General features: G+C 31.7%; 1 protein-coding gene across 4 annotated transcripts in view; it reads left to right on the forward strand.

The window, feature by feature from the left end:
* The window catches only part of LOC101899456 (kinesin-associated protein 3), a 146,396-nt gene extending 132,709 nt beyond the window's left edge, over positions 1-13,687 (forward strand). For 3 of the 4 annotated variants that reach the window (XM_005176984.4, XM_005176985.4, XM_005176986.4), the window contains 7 exons: positions 1,742-2,002; positions 2,067-2,203; positions 2,264-2,449; positions 2,515-3,222; positions 3,287-4,054; positions 8,092-8,357; positions 10,004-13,687. In XM_005176984.4, coding sequence (XP_005177041.2) covers positions 1,742-2,002; positions 2,067-2,203; positions 2,264-2,449; positions 2,515-3,222; positions 3,287-4,054; positions 8,092-8,357; positions 10,004-10,160 — 2,483 coding nt within the window. In that variant the 3' untranslated portion in view covers positions 10,161-13,687. The other variant, XM_059121791.1, reaches the window with a different exon arrangement.
* Positions 13,688-18,120: the final 4,433 nt, after the last annotated feature.

The raw sequence follows: 18,120 nt of genomic DNA on the forward strand, positions 1-18,120 counted from the left end.
AAGGCCATTAGAAATATTTTTAAAAATCCACATTGGAAGTTCCTTAAAAAATGTTTTTTTTTTAATTTCACGTTGGAAGGTCCTTAAAAAATATTTTTACAAAAAAATCCACGTCGGAAGGTCATTAAAAAACATTTTTTAAAAATCCATGTTAGAAGACCCTTAAAAAATATTTTTAAAAATCCACATTGGAAGGTCCTTAAAACAATATTTTTTTAAAAAATCCACATTGGAAGGTCCTCAAAAAATATTTGTTTTAAAAAATCAACGTTGGAAGAAACTTGAAAAAATAAAATAAAAAATCTATGTTGACAACATGGAAGGACAACTTGAAAAACCCTTAGAAAGAATATGGGAGCTCTATGATTTTTTTTTAAAAAGATCCACTTTGATGATGAGGAAAGTCCTTGGGAAAATCCGCATAACTTGGAAGGTCTTCGAAAATAAATTATATAAAGAATCCACGCATATAGCTTGGAATATCCTTGAAAAAATTATGTAAAGAATCCACGTATAAGGCTTAGAAGGTCCTTGAAAAAACCCTTTTAAAAATTCCACGTGCATAACTTGGAAGGTCCTTGAAAAATAATTATATAAAGAAACCATGTTTAAAGCTTAAAAGCTCCTTGAAAAATAATTAAAAAAAACACGTTTTAGCTTAGAAAGTCCTTGAATAAAATTTTGTAAGAAATCCACATTTAGAGCTGGAAGGTCCTTGAAAAAATTCTTTAAAAAATTAACGTTCATAGCTTGGAAGGAAAAAAAGTTCATATTTTCTCCCTAAGAAAGGCGAAGTTCAGATAGTCCTTCAAAAGTGCATACGAATCAAATTTTAATGGTAAGATAGGTTTTCTACAGAAATCCTCGGTTAATTGTCCGATAGTCCTTCCTTAAAAATCACACAAATCCACAAGTAAAAAGTCTTAAAATTCAAGACAAAAGATTAGATAGTCTTTCAAATATATCATAAAAGTGAACAATTAAAAGTCCTTCTAAAATATGAAGAAATCTGCATCTAGAAATATGTGAGATATTCTTTCCAAAGGATCTGAAAGCCAAAGACTAGTGCTTAGAAATAATCTTACCGGTTGTCAAAAAAATTTAAAAAAAAATCCACGTTTATGGCTTGCAGGGTACTTGAAAAAAATGGCTTAAAGGTCCTTAAAAAAATTCTTTAAAAAAATCCACGATGATGGCTTAGAGGTCCTTGAAAAAACTCTTTAAAAAATCCACATTTATGGCTTCTTTAAAAAAATCCAAGTTTGTGGCTTGCAGGGTCATATTCATATCATATCATATTATATCTTGGAAGGTCCTTAAAAAAATTCTTCTCTTAAAAAATTCTTTCAAAAATCAACGTTTATGGGTTGAAGGGTCCTTAAAGAATTATTTAAAAAAATCAGGTATATGACTTGTAGGGTCCTTAAAAAACATTCCTAAAACATCCAAGTTAATGGACCTAGAGTCCTTAAAAAAATTCTTTTAAAAATCCACGTTGATAACTTAAATGGTCCTTGGGAAAAATTTTTAAAAAGTCTATACCTTAGTTGGTTCTTTCACAGTTTGAATGAATAATCCGAATTCAGAACTCTTGAAATAAATGCTCGGACCCTTTAAAAGTATTTTTAAAAAGTCCGCTAATTTTAATCTACTGAGGCTATGGTCGGTCAAAAATGTTAAATTCGCTTAATTTAAATTTTATTGATTTCAATTATTAATTGTGTTTATTTTCATTTTCCAGATACTCATGACACCAACACCAAGGGACCACGTTCGGCAATAGCATCACATCGCAGCACAGTTAGACCACACACCACAATGAGCACCAGCATGTCCTCCTCAACACATTCAAAGTCATCCGATTCATCGGATGTCTCAATAAATCACATAGACGAATATGTTGAGCTGTTGTACGAAGATTTGAGCGAGCGTATACGAGGTTCGGCCATGATACTGCAGGTGGCAAGGAATCCAGACAATTTGGAAGAATTGGAAAAGAATGGTGAGTAGAAAAAATACAAATTTTCCTTTGAATTCTAAAATTAATTCGGTTTATATTATTTCAGAGGCTTGCCTGAGTGCTTTGTCACGCGTTTTGCGTGAAGATTGGCGCAAGAGTTTAGATTTATCCACAAATATTATTTATATATTCTTTTGCTTCTCTACCTATACGAAATTTCATCCCGTCATTGTCCAATATAAGGTGGGTTGTAATTTCAATACTCGATTTGTTTCAATTAATATTGTAATTGTTTTATTTCAGATCGGTTCATTATGCATGGATGTAATGGATTATGAATTGCGCCGTTACGAAAGCATGCGTAACGAATTGGATATCCGCAAGAATCCCGGAGGTTCAGCGCCTTTGTCTGCCAAAGCCAGTAAAGAGAAACTGAATAACAGCACTGATGATTTCCTAGATCTCATGAATGAGGAAAAACCAAAAGAGGTTGAATTTGGATGGCATCCAATTCTTACACGCCTTATTAATTAATGTGTTATTTACCTTTCCAGATGGAGCCCCCACGCCGCCGTATACCCGAACTGAAACAACGACCCAAATCGGGTAATTGGTCTAGTTTCCACAGCTCCATGTCTTCGTCGCTAATAAAAAGTCAAATATTAAATAGCAGCTATCACGAGGCTCTCTCGGCCGGAGCCCAAACACCCGACTCAGGTATCTCCACAAATGGTGACATGAAGGCCACCAGTAATGAGGCTCTCGATCGCAACGATCCCAAGGCAAAGAAGGAGGAAATTGAACGTCTGAACAAACAATTGAAATTATTTGCCAAAAAGCAGGAACAACTGCTGAGGGTAGCTTTCTATTTGCTGTTGAATATGGCCGAAAACGTGAAGCTGGAAGAGAAAATGCGACGCAAAAATATTGTTAAGATGTTGGTCAAGGCCTTGGATCGACAGAACATTGATCTCCTTATGTTGGTCACGACATTCCTTAAAAAGTTGTCCATTGTGGGCGACAACAAAGATGATATGAGCGAACTGAATATTGTGTCAAAATTACCGCGACTCTTCCAAAGTGGTCATACAGATCTGGTACAGGTTACGCTGAAACTGGTTTTCAATCTCTCCTTTGATGGTCAGCTAAGAAGGAAAATGATTGTGGCCGGTTATCTGCCCATGTTGGTGATGTTCATTAATGATGAGAAACATCATAGCATTGCGGTGAAGATTCTCTATCACATGAGTTTGGATGATAAGGTAGAGTGTATCCATTTCCATACAAAAAATCAGAAATCAATTAATAATTTTTATTTCCCTCCAGGTCAAGGCCATGTTCACCCACACCGAATGTGTCCAGATGGCCACAGATGCCATAATTCTAAATCTCAATTCCAAAGTGGATCTGGATTTAATTGCCTTGTGCATAAATCTCTCCCTGAATCGTCGCAATGCCCAAATCATGGTGGAAGGCAATCGCCTGCACAGCCTCATGGATCGAGCTTTCAAATACCAGGATGCATTACTAATGAAACTCCTAAGGAATTTATCCCAACATGAATCGCTGCAGCCATTGTTCATTGATTATGTTGGCGATTTGGCCCGGGTGCTGACCATTTGTGAAGATGAAGTTTTCCTTGTGGAGTGTTTGGGTATTTTGGGTAACCTCTCCCTGCCCGATTTGGATTACTCGCAAATCTTGCAAAATTTCCAATTAATACCCTGGATAAGAAGCATCTTGGTACCAGGTGCCAAATTGGATGATTTAGTCTTGGACACCATTGTCTATTTGGGCACCTGCGCCCATGATGAGCTATGCGCTCTGCTCTTCTGTCGTGCAAATGTGGTTTTATCTCTGATTGAGCTACTCAAGGCCAAACAAGAGGATGATGAAATAGTTCTACAAATCATTTTTGTGTTCCAACAAATTCTACGCCATGAAAGTACCCGCGAATACATGATCAAGGAAACGGAATCACCAGCCTATCTCATCGATTTGATGCATGATAAAAATGCCGAAATTCGTAAAATATGCGATTATTGTTTGGACATCATTGCCATCAGCGATAATGAGTGGGCCAAGCGCATCAAGGTAAGTGGTGGTCAGCATGCTGATAAGGAAACTAATATCATAAGATCTCGAGCACAATACTCCACCAAATACCACCGCTAAAAATTGTGATATGTCCAGCAAAAATAATACTAAAATTTCTTCATGGCAACATTTACTCCTGCGGAATTCTTAAAGGAAGTAGAAGATTTCTGGCAATTCAGTCATTGTCTTATTGTTCCACAATGCTGTAAATTGTCTTCAATTTGAACACCTTCTTCTTTTTCAGCACCTAATTGTAATTTTTTTGTTTTCTGTCTGATCTCTCCATTGTGGTCTGTCCAATTAAATTTGTAATTAATGCACCAATCTATGTCTCTTCAGCTCCACACTTTATTCGTGCTATTTTTTGAGCAAATATTCTATGACACATAACTTTTCCTTAAATTCTTCTTGAACGGAATTATTAAAAATATCCCTAAAAATGCTTATCTTGTCCTTGACCAAGTATTCTCCAGAAATATTCTTGAAAAATCTGTGTTAATGTCTCCATAAGCTATTGAAAAATATTCTATAAAGACAATCCTTGAAAACAAATTTTATAAGAAATCGTCAATCGCTAGATAGTCCTTAAAAACAATATTAAAAAATCCAGAACAAAAGCTTGAATGGTCCTTGAAAGAATAAAATCTCTGTAAATCGTTTTAAAAAATATTTTTAAAAAATCCAGGTCAGTAGCTTTTGAATGGTCCTTCAAAAAATATGTCCTAAAAATCTCTGTCCATAGTTTGGATTTTTTTTAAATCCAGGTCACTAGATTGATTGGTCCTTCAATAAATATTTTTAAAAAATCTCTATCCATATCCCTATAAATCCGGGGATCACTAGCTTGAATGATCCTTGAAAAATATTCTAAAAATCTCTGTCAATAGTTGGAAAAATATTTTCAAAATATACAATTTAGTAGCTTTAAGGGTCCTTGAAAAATATTCCTAAAAAATCTCTGTCCATAGTTTGGAAAAATATTTTTAAAGAATGAAGGAATGAATGTTCCTTCAAAAAGTATTCCTAAGAGATCTCTGTCAATAGTTTGGAAAAATATGTTCAAAAAGTCGAAGTCCGTCGCTCTAATGGCCCTTCAAAAATATTTCCAAAAATTTCTGTCAATAGTTTGAAAAAATATTTCTAAAAAAATCCACGTTTTTTGACTTGGATGGTCCTTGAAAAATATTTCTAAAAAATTCAAGTTTTTTGTCTTGGATGGTCCTTAAAAAAATATTTCTAAAACTCCACGTTTTTTGACTTGGATGGTCCTTGAAAAAATATTTCTAAAAATCCAAGTTTTTGACTTGGATGGTCCTAGAAAAAATATTTTTAAAAAATCCTCGATGATGACAGGGAAAGTCCTTGTACAAATATTTTTAAAAAATCTACGTTAATGGCTTTGGTAAATATATTTAAAAAAAATATATTTTAAAAATATATTTAAAAAAATCAGGTTTATGACATTGATAAGCCTTGAAAAAATATTTTTAAAAAATCCAGGTTTATGGCTTTGATGAGCCTTGAAAAAATATTTTTTTTAAAAAAATCCGGGTTTTTGACTTGGATGATCCTTAAAAAAATCTTCGTTGTTGACTTGGATGGTCCTTGATAAATATTTTTAAAAAATCTACGTTGTTGATTTGAATGATCCTTGGAAAAATATTTTTAAAAAATCCAAGTTTCTTGACTTTATTGATCCTTAAAAAATCTTCGTTGTTGGCTGGTCCTTGATTTTTTTTTTTGAATCCACGTTGTTCACTTGAATAGTCCTTAAAACAAATCTAGGATTTTAAACTGAAGATCCTTAAAAAAATACACATTGCTGACTTGGTGGTCCTTAAAAAATATTTTTAAAAAAATCCTTGAAAAAATATTCTTAACAAAGCTCACAGCTTAAATTGTCCTTGAAAAAATTGTCCATGTTGATGACTTGGATTGTCCTTGTTCTTGACTTTATTGATCCTTAAATAATCTTCGTTGTTGGCTGGTCCTTGAATTTTTTTTTGAATCCACGTTATTCACTTGGATTGTCCTTAAAACAAATCTAGGATTTTAAACTGGAGATCCTTGAAAAAATCCACATTGCTGACTTGGTTGGCCCTTAAAAAAATATTCTTAATAAAATCCTTGTAAAAATATTCTTAACAAAATTCGGGGTTACAGCTTAAATTGTCCTTGAAAAAATTGTCCATGTTGATGACTTGGATTGTCCTTGTTCTTGACTTTATTGATCCTTAAAAAATCTACGTTGTTGGCTGGTCCTAGATTTTTTTTTTTAAATCCACGTTATTCACTTGAATAGTCTTAAAACAAATCTAGGATTTTAAACTGGAGATCCTTAAAAAAATCCACATTGCTGACTTGGTTGGTCCTTAAAAAAATATTTTTTAAAAAATCCTTGAAAAATATTCTTAACAAAATTCGGGATCACAGCTTAAATTGTCCCTGAAAAAATTGTCCATGTTGATGACTTGGATTGTCCTTGAAAAAGTATTTTTAACAAAAGTATATTAAAATCCTTTTTAAAGGCCTTGGTAAAAGGTCTTAAAAAATCTACGTCTTGAGCTTGGATGGTCTTTGAGAAAAATGTTCTTAGAAAATACAGGTTTAGAGCTTGGATCCAGGTTTAGAGTTTGGTCCTTAAAAAAGGTTTTAAAAAATGGTCGTTGAAAAAATCTTTAAAAATCCACATTTAGAGCTTGGTTGGTCCTTAAGAAAAACAAATTTAAAAATCCTTGAAAAAAATCCACGTTTTAGCTTAGATGATCTTTAAAGAAAAAATCTTAAAAAGTCCACGTTTATATCTTGAATGGTCCTTGAAGAAAAAAAACTTAAAAAGTCCACGTTTATAGCTTGGGTGGTCCCTGAAGAAAAGTTTTCAAAAAGTTCACGTTCATCCAAGCTATAGATCCTTGAAGAAATAATCGTAAAAAGTCCACGTTTATAGCTTGGATGGTCCTTGTGGAAAAAATCTTAAAAGTCCACTTTTATAGCTTTAATGGTCCTTGAACTTTAGAAAAAAAAAGTCGAAGATTATAGCTTCAAAGGACCTTGAACAATTTAAAGCATGGCTGAGCCTAAAATATTTTTAATAAATCCACGTTTTTAGCTCAAATTGTCCTTGAAAAAAAATCACATTAAGAGCTCGGATGGCATTTGAAAAAATAATCCTAAAAAACTCATGTGTAAGTGTTTTTAGGAGAAAAAATCTAAAAACAATCCTTGAGAAAAAATCTTTAAAAATTCTCGTTTGGAGCTAGGATGGTCCGTCAGAAAACCCCTTAAAAAATCTCTCGAAATTAAGGTTTATAGCTAGAATTATACTTCTTAAAAAATTTTAAAAAATCAAAATTTAGAGCTAGGATGGTCCTTAAGAAAAAAATCTTAAAAAATCCAGGTTTAAAGATTGGGCGCTCTTCAAAATCACGGTAAAAGCTCTGATGGTCTTTGAAAAATTTAAGGTAATGGCTGAGATAGTTCTTCAAAAAAAAAAGTTAAAATGTTCAACGTTATACCTCTGCTAATCCTTGAAAAATATTCTTAGAATAGCCAAATTATTTCTCCAATGCTCCTTAATTTTTTTATTTTAATTCACCCTTTAATTTTCTCTCAGCACAACCTATGTGTCTTCTTTCCTGCGTCTTATATCGGCATACCATTTTTTAACGTCCTTTGCTCTCAGCTTCTGCATGTATACGTTTGCAAGACTCATACTTCGTCCATACAACTTCTCAAAATGTGCCAATGTGCCTGTGATTTTTACAACAACAAACAAAAACCAACAAACGATTCCTTTTTTCTTTGCATTTTTCTGTATTTTCCAAAATTTCTAGCTGGAAAAATTCCGCAACCACAACTCACAATGGTTGAGTATGGTGGAGTCACAACTGCAAGACAATGATCAAATTTCATCTGTTTAAACCACAAAAAAATCTCTGTTTTTTCTGTTCTCTTTTTTTCATTTCAATACGATGATTGTTTGTTTTGTGAAATTGAATTGGAAATGGAATTCGAATTTGTGTGTGTGCGCGCAGTTGGAGAAATTCCGTAACCACAATTCGCAATGGTTATGCATGGTGGAATCCCAGCAGCATGAAGACAATAATGAGGACTACCAGGATGAGGAGGAGGAAGAGCATGATTTGGACAATTATTTGCGTGGTGAATATTTAGATAATTGCGATCTCTACAATAGCAACAATACCCAAAAGGAATCCGAAGATACGGAAATGGAGAGTAACAACAATAGCAACAATCCAGCTAGTCCCGCCAATTCTAGTTATAGTCGTCCAGTAAGTAGGTAAGTATGGAATTGAATATTATAAATATAAAAGTGGTACAACGGGGAAAATCATAAAAATACCGAATATAAGAGGTACCATTATATGGGGGCTATACCAAAACGTGGACGTGCACAGACAATTTTCTGGCATAGACTGCAGTGTCCATTACGAACTTTAAATACCAAATTTGAAACAATTCTGGTGAATAATGTCGCTAAAATCATCAAAATACCGAATATGGGGAGGTGGCGTTATATGGGGGCTATACCAAGACGTGGACGTGCACAGACAATTTTCTGCCTTAGGCTGTAGTATCCATTACGAGCTTCAAATACTTAATTTGAAATAATTCCGGTGATTAATGTCGCTCAGGATGTACCATTATATGGGGGCTTTACAATGGCCTGTACCTGCATAGACAATTTTCTGTCCTAGGCTGTAGTATCAATTACGAACTTCAACTGCCAAATTTGAAACAATTCCGGTGAATAATGTAGCTAAAATCAGCAAAATACCGAATATCGTTATATGGGAGTTATACGATGACGTGGACCTGCACAGGCAATTTTCTGTCATAAGCTGTAGTATCAATTACGAACTTCAAATACCAAATTTGAAACAATTCTGGTGAATAATGTCGCTAAAATCATCAAAATACCGAATATGGGGAGGTGGCGTTATATGGGGGCTATACCAAGACGTGGACGTGCACAGACAATTTTCTGCCTTAGGCTGTAGTATCCATTACGAGCTTCAAATACTTAATTTGAAATAATTCCGGTGATTAATGTCGCTCAGGATGTACCATTATATGGGGGCTTTACAATGGCCTGTACCTGCATAGACAATTTTCTGTCCTAGGCTGTAGTATCAATTACGAACTTCAACTGCCAAATTTGAAACAATTCCGGTGAATAATGTAGCTAAAATCAGCAAAATACCGAATATCGTTATATGGGAGTTATACGATGACGTGGACCTGCACAGGCAATTTTCTGTCATAAGCTGTAGTATCAATTACGAACTTCAAATACCAAATTTAAAACAATTTCTTGGAATAATGTCGCTAAAATCGTCAAAATACCGACTATGGGAAGGTGGCGTTATATGGGGGCTATACCAAGACGTGGACGTGCACAGACAATTTTCTGGTATAGGCTGCAGTGTCCATTACGAACTTCAAATACCAAATTTGAAACAATCCCACTGAATAATGTCGCTATAATCATCAAAATACCGAAAATGGGAGGTGTCGTTATATGGAGGCTATACGAAGACGTGGACCTACACAGACAATTTTCTATCTAAGGCTGTAGTATCCATTACGAACTTCAAATACCAAATTTGAAACAATTCTGGTGAACAGTGTCGCTAAAATCATCGAAGTACCGAATATCGGGAGGTACCGTTATATGGGGGCTATGCCAAAACGTGAACCTACATGGCCCATTTTCAATACAAAATATACATTTTCAATACATAATATACATTTGAGTAAAATTTTATCAATCTACTTCATTTCGTTCGGAAGCTAGAGTGATTTCCACAGACGGACATTGAAAGATATTTTTTTAAGTAGGTCAAGCCAAGCTTGTCCTTATCCCGGTTGTACCATTTTTCTATTTTTAAAATTCTCTTTCTAATCTCTCTCTCTTTATATCAGTTTCAGACGCAGCCAAGATTTGGATGACATTTACAACATGTCATTGAGTACCAAATCGCAGGGTTCCAGTCAAGGCGACTCTACCAGCAATTATCTATTCAAATCAAATAAATCCCTCGATTCGGAGAGCTTACATGAAGAGCTTCTACTGGCTTAAGGCATTTTTATATACAGCTGCTATAATGATGACATTTTCAATTGAAACGCTTAGTAATTTCAAAATCTGTGCTTTCAATCCGACAAAGATCTGCAAAAAAAAAAAAAAGAATAGCGCTTACAAGGAAAAAATAATAATAATTTGAAAGTAACCAAAAAAACCCTGATGAAGACGAAAAAAGGCATTTAAAAGATAAAATAGTAATTTGTTTATGTGTGTGTATGTATGTATGGATGTGTAAACAAAACATATTTGCATTTTAAGTAATTTAATTTATTTAGTTGTTCTATCTACTTTACGAAATTAGAACAAAGCTTTGTTGCTTTAGCTCTCTCCCTCTCTCTCTATCTTTCTCTCTTGGTTATGGATCAGTAGAGAGGAAACTGTAGCACTGAAGATATCTATGAAATGTTCAATTAGGCAGTTTGATTTAACGTTTAAACCATATTTCAATAATATAATAATATTTATGAGAAAAATCCAGCAGATTTTAAAATTAGATTTAAAAAGAAGACATGTGTCTCGGTGTTTTGAAAAAGTAACCAAAATAGTGAGGAAAAATCCCCCAACTCTCCAACACTTTTTCAAGTTTTTGGATTAGGATTCCTCGGAATCCGTGCATTTTATGTATATAGTGTCTTCGGCAATATTGCAGATAAGAATACATGGAATATTTTGCCCAGACATTTTAACCCTCAAGCCTTTCAAGAAAGGGCCCTTTTTGGTCCTTTTTTTAAATATGATTAAAAACGTTCTTTAAACGTTATCGTAGCAAGACAAAATATTCTACAATATTACTTGTAATAAAATTCGACCATAGGTCCTAGAAGACGTCAAGAGTCTAAATCTTACCTAAACGCCAGGAATTCAAATATATTTAAAAATACATTTTAGGGTTAAAGGAGTACTCTTTGTGATTTTATGCAAAAATCTCCCATGAACCCTCATTTTAGGAGGATGATGTAAAAGACAAAAATATTCTTCATCAAATTTTACTATAAGTCTCAAAAAAAAATCTCCATTTCCACCTTAAGTCTAAAACTGTTTGCATTAATGTTCCCAAAGAAACTGAAAATATTCCTTAATTTTTTGGAACCATTTTTCCTGGACTTTTTTCGAATTGCTCCTGAAAATAACATAAAATTCCGTTTTAGGCGGAAAGTGTTAAAAGAAGAAATGTTCTACACAAAATTTCACTACAAATCTCAGAATAAACCATATGTCTAGGTACAATGGTTTCTATTAAAATTGCATTCAAAATGTATGTACTAAAAGTGAAAATAACTTCGTTTTTTTTGTGTACTGTTAATTAAAAATGTATCCACCCTGAGGCCAAATTTTCCCCTAATACTACATTTTTTGAGGAAAGTTCCAAAGTAAAAATTATTCTAGATCAAATTTCATTATGAGTCTCTGAACAAAAGAAATCTCTATTTCCACTTAATGTCAAAAAAAAAAATAGTTCCCAAAAACCCGAAAATATTCCTTAATTTTTTGGAACAAATGATCCCTGGGCTATTTTCGAATTGACTCTTGAAAATAACACAAAATTTCGTTTTAGGCGGAAGGTGTTAAAAGAAAAAATGTGCTACACAAAATTTCACTATACTACTGTATAAAAGTTTATATGAAAATTGCATTCAAATTGTATGAAAAACGTGAAAATCATGTCTTTGCTTTTTTGTACTGTTAATTTAACACGTATCCAAGTGGAGGTCAAATGTTCCCTTTATACTTCGTTTTTTGGGGAAGGTATCAAAGTAAGAATGATTCTAGATCAAATTTCATTATGAGTCTCTGAATGAAACAAATTTGTTTATTTAATATAAACCATACAAAATAGCAAAAAAATGTTGTTTATTTCTAATAAAATTTTCTTATAATGTCACTGCACAATTTGTGGAAAATTCCAGGTGGAATCAATAGTATTCGTTTATAGATCAAAACCTCAAAGGAGTCCTGGCTTGTTTGGCAAAATGTTGCTTAGGTACCTTATATAGTTTTGACCTCATAAAAATAGACCTCTATGGTTTGAGATATTTCTCTTAACATTTAGGACTAAGCGTTGGCAAGGAAAATGGGCCATATCGGTCCACTTTTTGGAATAGTCCTCTCGTAAGGATAATTCCGATTTCAAATATATTTTACAATTAGGCCATGTTTTCCTTTTAACGTTGCTATTGTTACAAAAAAACTTATGATGATGACCCCCGATTTTAGTTATTGAAAGTATCTGGGTTACATTTTCCCATCGTTTAGAATATTTTGACTTTTTTACCATATTTAAAAAAGGACTAAAATGATTCCGTTTTTGACTCGTTTGGGGCCTATTTTTTTAAAAAATTTACATAAAATGCATAGATTCCGAAACAGTTTTCATTTCAAACATTAAGTAATGGTCTCACATTATGGTTTCAATAATGAAAACCTAATATTCAAATCGCCCCCAAAAATATTTTCAGAACTGCTCCTCGCTATGTTTTTCTCAACACCTGATCCATAACAAACCATAGAAAAATATTCATAGAATTAGTGACATACTTAGCTTGGCGCACAGAAACCGAAAATTTATAGACGTTTTTTTTTTTTTGTTATCATATGTTATAAATGACTTTAATTTAATAATTATATATACTTATATTTGATATATGCATTAATAAGAAGGTTATCCGTTTTGAAAAAAATAAAATCCAAAAAGACCAGAGCCTGGGGAAAAAATATGAAATCAATCAATTCAGAAGTTAATATACAGGGTGAGATAAAAAAAACTGCAACAAAGTCAAACGCCATCATTTTTATATTTTTTTAATTATATTGAATGAAAGCAAAAAATGTCAGAAATAGCATCAAATTTTAGAAGAAGTTTAGATTTGTTCGAATTGGTCATCGTTGGCACGAATTATGGCCTTCAAACGGCCAAGGAAACCGCCTCACGCTGCCCGAATGTTGCTTGAGGTGATCGACACTTTGGTATTTTTTTAGTACCAAACTTGCTTTCCAAAATACTCCAGACACAATAGTCCAACGGATTGGTATCCGGAAAATTTGGTGGCTATTGTGCGCTGGAACTTTCCCTCGTTCCAGCGCACAATAGCCACAATAGCTCATTTTGTAACCATTCTTGGGTGGCGCGTACTGAGTTCTGTTGGAATGTCCAAGGCTTTAATACAGCCTCCAGAATAATATTCGGAATTTATTCTGAGGCCACGGTCGATTAATACGAGCGGAGAGCGACCATCGGTATCATAACCGTCGCTTGAGTACCAGTATCACGGTTTGACATTGAGCCACTTGAGAAATCACACTATCTCGCTGAAACTCCATCACGAATAACTTTTTTTCTGAAAAATTCTCACCAAAATGCTTTCGTACGCTTGTAAACAATATAATAAGCTGTCACTGGAATAATTTCAACAGCTGTCGGGCGAGTGACTTAGAAATGACAGCAGTCTGAAGTTGGTTGCAGTTGTAGTCATCTCACCCTGTATATCTTTCTATTCCTGAAGCTCTATGTTTTTTTTTTTTTTTTGAAAATTTCTCAAAAAAAAAATTAAAAGAAAATTCAAAATGGAAAAACCTTAATATAAGTAAGAACAAGAATAAGAAAATAAACTACCAAAACGAAGCTAGTCCATGTTTTATAACTCATATGTATACAATAGAGAAGCAAAAGAACCGAATGAACAAACCGAAACAAATCAAAACAAACAAAACCCTTGACCTTAAGGCCCAAAAATCGAATAAAAACAAGTTATTGTTTATTTAATTAATAACTTAAGTTGATTACTTTAGAAGTTTGTTTATGTTATATATTTAGTTTTATGATATTTTTTTGTTTAATAAAATTATATGTGATATTACAACTTTCCTTTTTTTTGAAAAAAAAAAACAAAAAACATATAAAAATAAACAAAAAACAAAATAAAAAAGAAACGAACAAATCATGCTCTAGCAAAATCAAATGCAAAAGAAAAATAAAACGAGATAAAAAACGACCAGTTAATTTATTTATAAAACGAAAAAACATGTGTCATTTTTATTTTAAATTAATTTTTATTTTATTTTCTGCTTTTGTTTAAAATTTTCAATGAAATGTAGTCTGTTTAAGATGTTTTCTTTCTCTTTTTTTAATTTTAAGCAACTAATACCAAAATGTGTTTTATATATATATATATATATATATATATATATATATATATATATATATATATATATATATATATATATATATATATATATATATATATATATATATATATATATATATATATATATATATATATATATATATATATATATATATATATATATATATATATATATATATATATGTATATTATTTTTAATTATCTTTAATTAATTTTATTTTTTTTTTTGTTTTGAATTTAGTTGAATTGAATTTTTGTTTTCAAATAGCAAAACGAAATGTAACGTACAAATCCTTAAGAAATTATCCTTCCCCCCCAACATGTTCACTTCTTTAAAGGCGAATTACCGTTACAAGCTTTCAATATATATAAAAAGATAATGTAATACTTTGTAACAAAATCTTCTAAGAGATTACTTAATAAAACAAAAACAATCAAAAATGATTATAAAAATATAATTTTGTTTTTTTATCCTTTCCTTGTAAAAACTTATTATGTTTGGCAACCCTAGTGAGATGACAATCCTTAGGTGAAGTCATAGTAGAAGAATATAGGTAGACGCATCGTAGCGGCTGCTGGGACAATGAACTGTCAAACCAATTTTGGAATTGAAAATGTTGAATGAAAATTTATTTAAATTTGTAAAAATTATAATAACCTCCGAATGACGTCATATAAGAAATCATATAAAATATATTTAAATTTGAAAAAACATTGAAATGTTTGAAATGTGTTTCCAAGCTTTTATACTTCTACCTGTTTTCTTCTACCATAGGTGAAGGTGAATTTCTATCACTTTGTATTTCAATATTTTCAATAAGAGTACACTGGGCAATACAAAACAAGTTAAAAAGCAGTAAGTTCCGGGTCGAACTTTTAATACCCTCCACCATTTGCAACGAATTTGGAAATTTTTAAAAAATAAAATCCTTAAAAAATTCTGTTAACATTTTAAAAATACCGAATATAGCCGTTATATTGGGGTCTATACGACGTGGACATACATAGGCATTGTTTGTCATAAGCCATTACCATATTCAAATTCGAAACTTGAAATAAACAGTGAATAATGTAGCTAAAATCATCAAAATATCGTATATAAGGAGGTGCCGTTATATCGGAGCTGTGCGAAGACCTGGACCAGCATAGACAATTTTCTGTAACAGGCTGTAGCATCCATTACGAACTTCAAATACCAATTTTGAAACAATTCCGGTGAATAATGTTGCTAAAATCATCAAAATACCGAATGTAGGGAGGTACCGTTATATGGGGGCTATATGAAGACGTGGACCTGCACAGAACATTTTCTGTCTTAGGGTGTAGTATTTCTTGGAATCATTACATTTTACATATCTATTGTCTTTGGCAATATTACAGATAACAGGGCGAGGATTATTTTCGCCAACAATTTTAACCCTCAAGCGAGTACATATTTCTTTGTCGTAAAATTCTACTATGGGTCCCAGAAGACATCAAAAGACAAAATCTTACCTAAACACCGGGAATTCGTAAATATATTAAAATTACATTTTTAGGGTTAAAACTGTACTTTATGTGGGTTTATGCAAAATTCTCCATCAAAGCATCATTTTTAAAGGATGATGTTAAAGACAAAATTCTTCTTCATCGAATTTCACTATAAGTCAACAAAGGAAAGAAATTCCAATTTCCATTATATATCAAGGAAATACCTGCATTAATGTTGCAAAAAAAAAACGAAAATGTTTCCTATTTTTTTGATTATTTTTTACTCGCACATTTTTCGAGTTGAGGCATGAAATTGGCATAAAATTTCATATTAGACAAAAAGTGTTAAAAGAAGAAATATTCTATACGAAAATTCACTATTATTCTTAGAATAAACCATATATCAAGGTTTAATAGTTTAAAAGAAATTTACATTCGAAAATTTATATATTGCAAGTAAAAATGATGTGTTTACGATTTTTACTACATGTTACCATTCTTAGTTAAATCGCCTGTAATTCTAAATTTTTTTAGGAAAATGTCAAAGGAAGAAATATTTAAAAATTACATTCGAAATTTTATATATTACCACTGAAAATTACGTGTCTACTTTTTTTTACTGAACGTTTCCATTCTAAACCAAAATCTCCCCTTATACTTCATTTTTTGAGAAAATTGTCGAAGGAAAGAATTCAAAATCGAATTTCAATATGATTCTCAAAACAAAAGAAATTTGTACATTCAAAAATTCGAAAAATTTTACACTTTTTCCGAATTCGCTGAAGATTTTCTTATAATTTCCCTATCCAATGTCAAAGAAGGAAATATTCGGGATCGAATTTCGATTTATTAAAAATCTTTTTTCTTTTCGACAAATTTAGGACTTTCTCGAATTCGCAGCAAATGTTCTTAAAATTTCTAATGTGAGTCTCCGAACAAAAAAAGTTGTACACAAAACATGTATCATCAAAAAAATCATCTTTTTTGTTTATTAAAAACCAACCATTAAGCCGTCGGAGAAACTTCTGCGTCATAGTCACATATATTCGAGTCAACCACCTGATGGGCAATGTAAAAAACTTGTTATCTTTCAAAACCCTTAGAAACATTCCTTCCGTGTATAAGTGACCATTATGATTTCTAAATTTTAGAAATCGAGATGATGTCTCATTAAATTGCTTTCCTTTATCGTCAGTGTTACAAAGTATTACAAAATATACAAACTTTCAAAAAAATACTTTATCATCCCTTTAACATGATTATTTTAAAATCCTTAGCTTGTTAAATATAAAACTAGAAAAATCACCATTACCATAAGAAAATGTTCTCCTACTCCTCTAAAGAAGATTCATAATTTTTTACCTTAAACCCAACATAATACCTTTTCTAAATTCCAAATAAAAATGGATTACTTTAAATATTGAAAAAAAAAATCTATTAAAAACATAAAATTTTTAATGGCATATACAATAAATTATAATATATTTCCCAATACCAAAAGACCATAAAAAAGAAAAATAATCTAAAAAAATTATTAAAAACTGAAATCTTGCCTCCTGTTACGTAGAAAAAGAAATAGAAATGACAAACTAAATTATATGTATGATGATGGCTATGTACGCCACAAAAATAAAATATAAATATATATTGAAATAAATATTATATACAAAAAAATAAAACAAAAAAACGTGTACTTGTGTTTCATTTAATAGTGGTGGAAGCGTCAATTGTCAATTTTTCAAAATATGGTTAAAAATTCCCTTTAAAAGGCATCATACGCAATCGAAATATTTCTACAAAATTACTTGTTTTAAAATTCTACTATAGGTCTCAGAATGCATCAAAGCTTTAAAACTTAACCAATATGCCAGGATTTTTTACAACTTTTAAAACACAGGCTTAAAACGGTATTTCATTTCCTTTCGAATAATTCGTAATTCACCTATTCACCCAATAACTCAGACCAAATTTATTTTTTATGAACATTTCTCTTATTGACATACGAATTTTAAGTGAAATTTTTCTTTTTCAATTTTTTTTATTGATTTAAAACATGTGTTTCAATAGATGGCGCTAAAAACACGTCAATGTCAGTGTTACCCGTTTTAACGTTCATTGTGTAGTTAACCAATTATTGAGCATACTTTCAGGCGCAAATGAAAATGTTCTTTAAATGCATATTATTCACGTTGAATAAATTGAATTTCATTGTTAAAAAAACATTTCATCTAAATAAGTTTTCATTATTCAATTAATAATAAATTGGATTTTTAAAAAAACACAACGGTACTTAATTTCATTCAATTGTTTTTGAAGACTAGAAATCCTTTTTAATGGTAAAT

Source organism: Musca domestica, unplaced genomic scaffold (genome assembly GCF_030504385.1).
Source record: "Musca domestica strain aabys unplaced genomic scaffold, Musca_domestica.polishedcontigs.V.1.1 2, whole genome shotgun sequence".
Classification (NCBI taxonomy): Eukaryota; Metazoa; Arthropoda; class Insecta; order Diptera; family Muscidae; genus Musca; species Musca domestica.